Consider the following 12,742-nt stretch of genomic DNA (forward strand, 5'->3'; position numbering starts at 1 on the left):
CGAGCATGTTCAGCATACTATTTTTTTTGCTTAATTAGTTCCTTAGTATCAGTTTTTGATCTTATTTTCTCCTTTTAAGTATAGAAGCTTTTAGAATTGATGTGTAGGTATCTATTTTTGTTGTATTTGTTTTAGTTACGCTTCTTTTCTCAATTTTTGTTATGCTATATGTTTGTTGTATCCGTATTAGTGGATAATCGACTTGTGTCGGATGTGGCTCTATATCTGACGCAAATATGCTTTTTTTGGTTCAAAAACCAGGGTTGTGGGTGACATGTGCGTCGGACTACACTACACATCCGACGCAAATGGGTTAAGATTGCGTCGAATCTCCATCCGACGTAGATCATCTATCTGTAATTTGCGTCAAGGCCTGTGCCGTCGGACCCATATCGAACACAAATGAGGGTATCACATCCGACGCAAATCGTCGATTCTTTACTAGTGTATTATATAAGTATCACAAGTATCCAAGGAAGGTTTATAGAAATATCTTGAATGTTTAGTAAAGTATTTAAATTTTTCCATATACATGTACTCAGTATTTTATTGACACGCGTTTTGTTTGTTTATGGCTTTGTCCCTGTGATATCGTTTTGGTTAGCAGAATTCACAAGTTGATTGGATGCATATAATTCACATGGGACAGCTAGTGAGGAATAATACTTAAACTAGGAGTTGCTATTTTATTTTATTATAGATTCCATTATTGTCATAGTCAAATAATAAAGTTTATATCAATAAAGAGAAGTTATTTTTATTATTTTCGCTGCATTAGTTCGAAATTTAGTTAGTAGTAATATCTTTTAACCTTTAACGTTGTCACGTGGCGGTAATACTATCAAGTTTCTCAAGGATTTTATATCAAAATATATTTTTTAAAAAGAGAGAAACTTGGGGGTGTTACAGTGGTGGTTGCTTGGTGGTGGTGGGTTCGTGGTGAGAAAGAAAATCAGATTTGTGGGTGAGAGAAGGAAAAATGTTTGATGAGGGTTGCAATTGGGGTTTACGCATTGAATGGGTTGAAAAGAGAAATGGGGGAAACGTTTGGACCAAGACTATATGGGCCAGATAACTAATTTGGGTTGACAAAGAACTAGATTAGTTTTTGTTAATTGATTCAGTTTTTCATCCCATTGGATCAATTAATTAATCCTACGTTTTGCGAACAAAACACTGAAATATTCAGTTCTTTTGTGTCATTAACATTTTTTCCACTAGTGATATTATGAGATGAGCTAAATTCATGTAAAACACGATATCCGGAAAAAGAAAGCAAACTCTACACTAGGACTTTGAATATTAGATGGTGACATAAGGATAATATTAATATCCTAGACCCTCTAACCTCTCTTTAGAGTTCTCTAGTCTCTCTGGATTAAGACCTCTCTTGATAAGTGATAATAACCCTAGACAACCTAACGATAGATTGTATACTTAGGAGCACCAACCAGCTTAATCACAACTACATATATAGATCTTCACACAAGGTCCTAGCGTCGCTCATGGCGAGCTCTAAAATTTCTGAATCTTCTGTGAGTAATTCCCTTAATAGATAATTCTATTATATGAAATCAACTCTATCAGTCCTTATTAATTATGAACTGAATTTATTTCAACCATTGGTCGTTGAAATAAACCTAACTAAATCAATTGACATTTACCTCAATTTTGTTTCCCAAAGAAAAGATAAGAATATGAATTACTCACATATAGTAAGACAAACTATCGAGAGTACCTTTATCCATCAAATACATGAGGAAAGAAATATCAGTTAATTCATTAGTATGGATCCCATCCTAATATACTTAAAATTATATAATTCGGCTTTTTATAGAAAATAATTTCTCCATTTTTCATACATACTCCTAGGTGTATTGTCAACCGTGAGCATGATACACCTAAACTTATTTCTTATTGTTCATTTGAAACTCTTCCCATTTTGATTTGTGCAAATGTAGAATGAGCTCTAAATGACCAAATGCTCTAAACTTATGGTTCATTTGGTTCAATATATGAATTGGAAAGGAAATGAATACAAATAGAGGAGGGGAATGGTAACAAAAATGGTTATCTTTATTGAGTTTTTGGTTCAAGCTAAGAATGAAAATGAAGGGTAACCATTACCTTCAAGTAATGATTGTTACTTACGGGGGAGGGGAAGATAACAAATTGGGGGAATCCATTACCATCAAGTAATGGTAATGAATTGATGTCTGATTAAACCAAACAAAAAGAAAGAAAATCGATAATTAATTCTATTTCTTAAAACCCAAAAATAATAAACCAAACGATCCTTTCGACTTAAATATATCATATTCATAATAACACCAACTCATAATATGTACATAAAATGCACTAACAAAAAAAAAAAAGAATCACAAGGAAAACGCCCACCAAAAGATATCCATAAAGTACAACAAAGGTCTCTAAAACAAACTACACCCAACGTCAACACCCCCCTTAAACGCCACGTAATCTAAATTCAGTTGCTGTTTCATGTCATCATCTTCATTCTTCTCTAATTTCTCTCTCCACGAAATCCATCACTCTATTCTACTTAACCACATCATCCTTACCGTCTATCACAACCAATCCCACATCTTCTTTTTCCTACACCTCACCACACACGATCTTTCCCTCTTTTAAAAACGCATAACTCGTGACATCAACTCACTGAGTCACCCAATTAACTCACTAACGATTCCACTCTATCTTAATCCAACGGTGACAAACAACCCACCTCTAGAAAACAAGGGCTGAGATTGCCTCTTTTTTCAAGTTTCTTTTTCTGTTAAAAAAAAAAAGCAGAAATCTCCTGGCACTTTATTGTATGTACTTACTATATTAATTCACCAACCAGTCTATAAATTCTGTCTCAAAAAACATTAAAAATTCCGAAGGCTTAACATCATTTCATCTCTCATTACTTTCTCTCTCTACACTCTCTGAAAATGGTGAGAATTGTTCTTATTTTGTTGATTAATTTTTAGCATTAAGTTATTAACTTTTTTTTGTTTAAAGTTTGAATCTTTGTATTTTTGTCTGTTATGGATCATTTCTTTCCTTTTTCTTATATGATCAAATGTTTGTTTGATTTTTGTTTATAGTTTTAAAGAAACTGATAATTTTTCTGCGTTTCAAGTTGCACCTGGGTATTTTTTTGATTGAATTTTGGGTGATGATTTTAAAAATTTTGAGGTCATTTTCTGAGTTGCATGCGTTGTAAAAACAGTTATGTTTTTTTAGCTGTATTCGCTGATATTCAGCCGTTATTAATGGAGTCATCTTCTTGGTGTGCATGACAAGATAAAAGAAGAGAATTTCTGGCATTGCTGCAATCTAAAGTATGTGCTACAATTATAGATTTCAAAAAAGAAACATATATCAAAATTATTAATCATTGAACTAGACTCTCTAGACTCTATGTTGTTATGTTGTAGATGTCATCAGGTTAGTAGGGTACAACTCAGTACTCTATATATTCCGAGCAGGCTTCATCTGGAATTTAGGATCCGTTTGGTAGGGTGTAAAATATTTTCATCGAAAATTGTTTTTCTCTATCCTCAATTTTACGTTGTTTGGTTTGCAAAGGAGTATAATACCATTTTCCTGGAAAATTTTTATTTTCCTTTCCTTTATCATTTTCTTTAAAAATCATTTTCTTTCATGTCATCATTATTCTTACATAATACCAAACAATGGAAAACTAATTTTGAAATTGTATTTTCCATTGTAAATTGTTTTCCTTAAAAATCATTTGACACTGAAAATGTTTTACGTCCTACTAAATGGAGCCTTAATGTAGTTCTATAAAGGGAATTAAACTCATGTCAATGTCCATGGCGAGTGGCTACTAGACAGAACATGTGTTTTTGTTCATAAAATTCAATTACCATCCAAGATGTCGTATTGAATGAGAATAGAAGTTTGTGAACAAAATTACATGTTACATTGCCATGCTCATGAGTTTAGGGAATTTCCTTGGAAATTATATATGTTCAATTTATCATCTAGTAACACTTACCAAACGGATTGTTAGGTGTAAGATCACGTCATCTTTTTATTTTGTAGAACTCATAGGGGTAAGGTTGCATCATTCTTTTAATTTATTCTGAGCATAGGCATTTGAAGAACCTCTATTAGGTTAGATTAGAACCTTTCCGAATACAATAGGCTAAATTTGCCTCCAGCAGTAAGTCCGACACAACATGTTAGCTTAAAATTGACGTCCCATGGATTATATTGATAGTTGTATGAGAGATTGTGAAAAGGTGGGTAACTAACAATGGTTGAAGAAGATTTCTGGTATATGAATTATTGTGTGACACCCATTCACCTTGGGGTTAATTTTGTTGATTGGACTTAGAAGTAGGTTGTTTCATAAGTGTCTTAAGGGCTTTGTTGCTTGGACTCACGTACCCATGTCTGACACGGGTATATGTTCAAGTGTCCGACTCGGCTTATTTTTTTTTTAAGTTTTTCAATTTTGGGGCCCAAAATGAAGTGTCTGTTTGAGTGTCAGAGGATCCAACACGAGTACTTGAGGTGAAAAGAAGAGTGCGGGCAACATAGCTTAAGGGTGTGTTTGGATCCTTGACATAATGTTTAGGGAGGAAGGAGAAATGGGAATGGGGGGAGAGGTAGAAGAGAGGAGAGAAAAAGGTAGAGAATGGGGAAAGATGATGTGACATATCCAACAATAATCTTCACCGTCAGAAAAACTATCTCCGAGTCTTGGGATAAATTTTCACCCCTTCATAAACTGAATGAATGGTCGAGGTAAAATTATATTGTTCCAACAAACCAATCAAACCCTAATAGCCAGGTGTTATATCTTATGGATGTCATCTCCTGTTATCTGGAGTGCAGATTTTCTAATATTTCATCTTATGTAATACATTGATAGGTAAAAATGGTTCAAGTTAAGACGCTGGTGATTCCGCTGTTTCTTTCATTTCTTCTGTTTCCACTAGTCCTCTCATCATCCAATGATGGGTTACTTAGAGTTGGATTGAAAAAGAAGAAGTTTGATCAAAATAGCCGCATTGCTTCTCGGCTTGGGTCCAAAGAAAGAGAGGCACTGAGATCTTCTTTTGAGAAATATCTCCTTGGGAACTCTGAAGATCTAGAGGGTGCTGATATTGTTGCCCTCAAGAATTACATGGATGCTCAATACTTTGGGGACATTGGAGTTGGTACCCCCCCTCAGACGTTCACCGTTATATTCGATACTGGTAGTTCTAACCTGTGGGTGCCTTCATCAAAGTGCTACTTCTCGGTCAGTTTCTCGTCACAATTTTGCTAGATTTGTCACTTAAATTTATCAGTTTTCTTAATGTCTTACACTCATGCTTACAGATTCCCTGCTTCTTCCATGCCAAGTACAAGTCAAGCGCGTCTAGTACTTACAAAAAGAATGGTATGTCTGGTTTTCTTATCGATTCTTTGGAGCTTCTTCAATATTTTGCTTGGACTAATTAAAGGGCTATGAGAGGTGTTGTGAAAAAAAATGACAGGATAACCAGAAAACTACTTAGAGCATGTTTTTTATGCAATATTCATGTGTCGGAAATGAAAACAAGATATCATTTCTGTTGAATGTTGTTTGGTATGAAGGGTGGCAATGGTTTTTGATTCTTGGGTGTAACTATTTCCACCATACTTATCCTTCTTATCCCTATGGTAATAAATTATGTTACCGTCCTCAATCCCACACTGTTTTTCATTTTCATAATGGAACCAAACACTCTGTAAAGGTATCGATAGTTGTTATTATTCCTTCTATTTGATTCCATGACCTTTCCATTCTATGAGTTGAACCAGCCATGCACTTGTATCATTGTACACTAACTCTGTTGTATATATATATATGTTAGGATTGTTTGTATGGCATTGACCATTTGATATTATTATGAATCTGGACTCTCTTTCGATAACATATATACTTTGCTTCAATCTCTAATGACTTTTGCTCTCAATCATTTGCCTTTGATGTCAATCTTTCATAAGTGTTTCAACTTTTCTGCGGAGTGACACTAATGGTTCGTATCTAGTTACCATGTACTCCCAGTAAACACGATGTATGGGTTTTGCCTATGTCAAATTGGATCGAATAGCACATTATTCCATGAAGGTGAAATCTTTTTTTGTCATGCAGGAAAATCAGCTGCTATTCATTATGGTACTGGAGCCATATCTGGTTTTTTCAGTGAAGATAATGTACAGGTTGGCGACCTCATTGTTAAGCATCAGGCAAGTAGCATCAACTTTCCTTCAGTTCTTGGTGATGACTCATTATATAATTTGATTGAGCAACTTTCCATTTCTCAGGAATTCATTGAGGCTACTAGAGAGCCTAGTATCACATTCATGGTCGCCAAGTTTGACGGTATACTGGGATTAGGATTTCAGGAGATATCAGTTGGCAATGCTGTTCCAGTTTGGTACGCTTTGCAGTTTCTCCTTTTCTTAATGCCATTTTTATTCTCAGTATGGAAGATTTATCCTGCATATGTTAGTCTGTCCGTATGTGGAAAAGTGTTGTACATAATATGACATATTCATGTTTAAGGTACAATATGGTTAAGCAAGGACTTATTAAGGAGCCAGTATTTTCCTTCTGGCTGAACCGTAATACAGAAGATGAAGCAGGTGGTGAACTTGTCTTTGGTGGGGTTGATCCAAAGCACTACAAAGGAAAGCACACATATGCTCCTGTAACAAGGAAGGGTTATTGGCAGGTATTTGTTTGATATGTGAAAAATGTATGTCGAAAAATATAATCAGGGATCTTACTGGGATAACTGTTTAATTTGCTGACAGTTCGATATGGGTGATGTTCTTATTGATGGTAAAACGACAGGTATTTTCTTTACCATAAACTCCAAAATTATAACCTCTTGGAAACTTGTCCATCTTTTTGGCTTCCTCTCTTTTATGTTTTCTATGATTTTGAAGTACTCTTTTATTATCTTCAGGGTACTGTTCTGGTGGCTGTGCAGCTATTGCAGATTCTGGAACTTCTTTGTTGGCTGGTCCTACGGTTAGCCTTTTATTTCATCTACTGTTGTCACTGTATAACTGATAACTCCACCTACAAGGTGCGTCCTTGTTGGTGCATGTTGATGTTGTACGCTCTGTTACTTGGATTCTCTATTTCATCCTAAGTGCCATTTCGATAGTCAACACTCCGACTTGGGTGTGTACACTTAGACGCCTCATTTTGGACAAAAACCAAACATGAAAACTTTTCATATAGTAGCTGTGTGCCTATGTCTGCCACTTGGACACGCGAATCAGTGTTTGACAATTGACATTATGACACCATTACTCGAGTCCCAGTCTGAGTCACAAAGGTGGTTTTGTTTGTGTCATCTTATTGACCGGCTACTCTACTTCGGAGTGCATCAAATATATGTTTCTGTCCTGTCAGATATTGGTGAATTCATGTGTAATTGCTCACACTTGGGAGCTAAATTTCTGGGCACTGGTACTCTGATAGTAGTCTGTGTCCTGGTAGTTTGGGATTTAGCTCGTAATTTTGTGAATTGGTTGTGCAAATCAGCTACTAATGACTATCACATTGTATACAGACGGTTATTGCCCAAATCAACCAAGCTATTGGGGTTTCTGGTGTCGCCAGTCAGGCGTGTAAGAAAGTAGTTGATCAATATGGGGAAACAATTATTGATCTTTTGTTTTCAGAGGTGAGTTGCATTCTCTTTTTTTGTTGTGGTTGCAGTTTCTTTTGAGCCAGATGTACATCTCCTGCATCAATCTGACATTTAGATAAGATTGATTCTCATAATCCTTATATTTAGTATATACTTGCTGGGTTTACTTTATTTTCTGGGTTTTGATAGGGTTCTCCTAAGAAGGTCTGTTCCCAAATCGGTGTCTGCACCTATGACGGAACACATGGTGTTAGGTACGTGGTGAATGCAAACTCTTAAATCTGTTTGGAGTTATTTATATTCCCTTTGTTCCAAGTTAAATGTCATATTTGACAATAATATTCCTGCAAATAATAAAATTGGAGTTTGGAAAGTGTCAACGTGAAATGATCTAATTGAAGTTTCAGTTGTTCTATACTTGTTAAAAAAGACCACATCTCAAATATTTTAAATGGTACTAATAATTAAAGATGCATTTAGGCAACTGATCAAAACCGCAGCCCTTTATACACATAAAGGGCTGCAGTTTTGTTAAAGGATAAGAGAATTGTGGGCCCCACATAAAGTTAAGTTACCAATTGCCCCCACTAGACTAATGAGACAAAAATTAAGATAATCTAAAATTTTAGCAAAATAGCCGTACTCTTGCAATATTATTAATAATTACTATATGTGATGAATTGAATCCACTTCGTGCAGCATGGGGATCGAGTCTGTGGTAGATAAGGAGAGTTCTGATAGTTCATCAGAGGGGTTGCATGATGGTATGTGCTCTGCTTGTGAGATGGCTGTTGTGTGGATGCAGAGTCAACTCAAGCAGAATGCAACCAAGGATCGTGTAATAAGTTACGCCAATGAGGTGGGTCGTCTTGATAATTTTGTTAGATAAATCTCAGTTACAGTTCTTTTCTTAACTCATTGTGTTCAATGGAAACACGCAGCTATGCGACCGGGTACCAAATCCAATGGGAACATCAGGTGTAGACTGCGCCCGTGTTTCTAAGATGCCTCCGGTTTCCTTTACTATTGCTGGGAAAGAGTTTGAACTTAGCCCTGAGGAGGTAAAGTGTGCCTTTTTATGTATTGTTGCCAATTGAAGTTGATTAGGTTATTACTATGTTCTACTTCTTTCTTCTTGCTCTGTAATTTCGTTTAATCGTTTCACTTGGGTGACTTTATCCTCTTAGTCCTTGATAGAAAGCTATGCATTAGTCTATCTGAAAGAAAAAGGCTAAACGGATGGCGCAAAACTTGTTTCTCTCCACCATACAAAGATTAGGATTTAGTGTTAGGCCCTCATCAAGTCAGAATGGAGAAATAATTCTTCTTCCTGGAATGAAAAGGAGGAATTAGTGTTGGGCCCTTATCAAGTGGGTTTACCAAATGCCCCTCCTTACATATTTGGTGGAGTACAAGTCTCCTAAAGCTTGTCTATTTGAAAAAAACCGATAGAGCCAGTGTTGGATTATATTGGTTAGATGTAAGGCTGTATCTGGAGTTTTTGACCTCCTCACGTCCTCCTCTTGGCAGGATCTATATTAGGAAGTACTTATTTTTGTTGATATGAATAATTAAAGTAGACTTGTCAAATTAGTCAGTCGGGTTTGCATTAAGTTGGGTGAATTCAGTATCCACACAGATCGGTTTCAGGCCACTATTGACTATTGAGTCAAATACTTTTTTTATCACCATTTGGAGTTTCGGGACAAAAATTTGTGTTCAAGACCCACAAATGGGTTTTCATGTTGGATAAAATTTTGCCAGGTCTATTGTTGAGAATTTGAAGTATGTGAAGTTGGAAAGTAGCTTTACATGATTATAAGTCTATGTCCTAAATTGATTTGCTCCATGTTTTTATTTTCTATCGTAATTTGCTCGAGTGGAGGAAACGGCAATAACACTAACAATTCCTTGGAATTATATGCTCAGTACATCCTCAAGGTCGGTGAGGGACCTGCAGCACAATGCATTAGTGGATTTACGGCTTTGGATGTTCCCCCTCCTCGTGGACCAATCTGGTATCCACATCAACCTATAGGCTATATTTGTTTTGCTTTCAGAGGGTGAACAAGTTTTTGACATTCACTTGTTGCACTTTGAAAAACCAATGCAGGATTCTGGGAGACGTCTTCATGGGTCGGTATCATACTGTTTTCGACTATGGAAATCTCAGGGTTGGATTTGCTGAAGCTGCATGATTAACATTGCCTTTGCACATCTAGTTTTCTGTGTTTTGTTGGTGTTGAGTATTACTAGTCGCTGCTTTCCTTGTAAACTTGCGAGCCAAAAATGTCGAGTTCTCACATCGTTTAAATACACAAACCTTCCTCTGAATGACAGTAATGCTGTTGTAAATATATGTATGCTTGTGTTTATTTACTTTTGTCAAAGCAATACAAATGGCTTATTGACATTGTTTCCCTCTTTGCAGTAGTCTGATGGAAAAAAAACATTCAGATCTGATAAATGAGTTAAAGATCTATAATACTCTATGATTTATGAAAAAGTGACTTAGGCATTTACTCCCTTATTCTCCTCAATTGTCTGGCTGGTTATCGTGTAGGCGCTGAGGCCCGGTTGAGCCCAGCTCGGGTCCTCTAGCCTTAATGCTGGGCCTAGTTAAGGTGCAGGTGCAGCCTTCCTAATGTTAGCAGCTCCTTTTAATCATGTAACCTACATGTCCAATCTAGACGGAATTTGTGTTATCAGGTAATAGCATTGATGATTAGTGTCATCGGTGTCGGTTACCCGAAACCACGGAAAAACACTACTTTCAGAAACGGGTACCGGAAATTAGTGTTATCGGGTAACGGGTACCGGAAATTAGTGTTATCGGGTAATAGTATTGATGATTAGCGTCATCGGTGTCGGTTACCCGACCCAAGGTTGACCCAACCCACGCACAAGCCTAACTAACAATCAGCTATGAAACTGTAATATACATTACTCACTTGGAGTGGAAAGCTCATCTTCCACTTCTGATTTTAGTTTCAAAATTTGAATGGTAATATTAAAGCAATAAAAATCCAACTGTAATTGCTTCTTAGTGGAGCATCACATCTGACATTAGCCACAAAGCGTACCTATATGGCTAAACAAAAGCAGAGAAAATTCATTGTACACTTTATGTGCCAACGATAGACTAGAAAATGCATTATAGTGAAACTTTAAACGTCTTTTTCATCTTTATTACATCATAAAATTAACAACCTAAAAACACAGCTTTGCTTGAGATTTACAACCCCAGTATTCCTCCCTTTTTCTCCCTTTTCTTCCTTTGTATTACTCCCTAATTAATGCTTGCTCTTTTTCATTTATGTTTGCTCCACTTTGCAACTTCTTTGTTCACACAATTTTCACTACCTTGAAGGAAAATAATACTGGCTAATCATCACTTTCGTTTGAGGGTTGCATTATTGTTTGTCCTTAAAATTTTAACACATAGACGCACGATATATAGTTGATATATACCTACTTGTGTTTGGTAGTATGAATTCCCTTATATCCTCTTACTCTCAAACGTTGACCTGTGTAGTTGGGTTGGCTGACCTTTGAGAGGTGCTGGTAAAGTAAGGTCATTCTTCGTATCGAAGGGTTTTTAATGGGGGCAACAAAAATATAGTTAATAAAGGATATACACTCTATCTGGAATTTAGCATATGAAGACTAACCTAAACCTATCAACTTATTGAAATTCACTCTAGCCATATGAATTAAATTTCTTAAAACTTAATCTAAACTTATTTGGTGCTCGATCAAATAAATAACACATTGAAACATAGAAAGTCCTTATAAAAGTGAAAATAAACTATGTCAACTAGTCAATAATTTTCAATATAATTTCATTTTGGGACTGCGATTAGTACTACATTGTACTGCATACATATAATCGAAATCAATCAATCAAGCCCAAGTTCGTTGCATGCTTAAATTTTAAAAAAAACAAAGGAAGTCTTATAATGATTGGAATTTGGAAGAAGTTTAATTTACATTATCTCGTGGACTTTTGTAAACAAAACCTATTTTAAACCAAAGTTTCAACTTTCATGAATATAGTATAAGAAGTCGCGCGTACCAATTTCAATAAGCTAAGTCTTTCTTTTTCTAAATTAACAAATACTACAGGTGAAGAAGTTCAAATATGAATACATTTATAATGGTGATTCAAGTCACCTGGCCACAGCTCTCTTAGCACGTGCTCACGTGCCACCATGTGAAAACTTCAGTGATAAGTATCATTCACTGCAATAAGCAACAGCCAAATGCCAACTCTTCAATTAGCAGCCTAGCTAATCACAAACAAATGCTCTATTATGATAGCATCAAAATAAAAAATGCTCTTTTATGAGGAAATATACAAGTACTAAAGTACATATGTATGTTATTAAATGTTTATATGCGACAAGTTACACCATTGGTAATTGGTTGATGGTGTAATCCATGTTGTTATTTATCACCATAAATGAAGACGAGGTTATTACTGATAATACATTGAGTTATTGATATGAAAAAATGAGGTTATAATAGAATTTATCAATGCATATATGAGATCAATTATTATAAACCATAAATGAGATTAATGATAAAGTTCATAATATTACATCATCAATTAAGTATGCCACACGTCACACCAAATCTCAGAAATATGCTAAAATATCACACCATCATTTACGTTTGCCACACGTCACACAAAAGTATGAGAGATATGTTAATTGTATATTATGAATTAAAAATATTGCTATTATACTTTAAATCCCCCCCAACCACATACACATATAAATACATAGATGTTAATTAGAATGTTAATGTTATAAGTAATAAGTTATCATCAATTAGTCTCATCCAAGACCTGCTCTTAAAAGTACGGAGATAAACTCAAATATCATACAAAATGTTATGCTAGAAAACAAAGATCATGATAGGAATAGAAAAAAGCACCGCACAATACAAAACTAATATAGTATAAAATATTTTATCATAATTTCATAAACTAGTAGAGATCTTAGCAATTACACATAGTGTTTCCATCCTATATATTTCCAAAAATTAAAATAATTCATCATAGT

At 35.4% G+C, this 12,742-nt stretch overlaps 1 protein-coding gene across 1 annotated transcript; it reads left to right on the forward strand.

Moving 5' to 3' along the window:
• The first annotated feature begins 2,805 nt into the window (after positions 1-2,805).
• LOC104900968 (aspartic proteinase A1) lies at positions 2,806-10,096 on the forward strand. Its single transcript, XM_010688508.4, has 14 exons — positions 2,806-2,957; positions 4,910-5,281; positions 5,362-5,422; positions 6,161-6,255; positions 6,334-6,446; positions 6,575-6,743; positions 6,826-6,865; positions 6,981-7,045; positions 7,596-7,709; positions 7,866-7,930; positions 8,376-8,535; positions 8,618-8,737; positions 9,606-9,694; positions 9,790-10,096. The coding sequence occupies exons 1-14, from the start codon at positions 2,955-2,957 to the stop codon at positions 9,872-9,874; spliced, it is 1,551 nt and encodes a 516-aa protein (XP_010686810.1). The 5' UTR covers positions 2,806-2,954; the 3' UTR covers positions 9,875-10,096.
• Positions 10,097-12,742: the final 2,646 nt, after the last annotated feature.

Source organism: Beta vulgaris, chromosome 8, assembly GCF_026745355.1.
Source record: "Beta vulgaris subsp. vulgaris cultivar EL10 chromosome 8, EL10.2, whole genome shotgun sequence".
NCBI lineage: Eukaryota > Viridiplantae > Streptophyta > Magnoliopsida > Caryophyllales > Amaranthaceae > Beta > Beta vulgaris.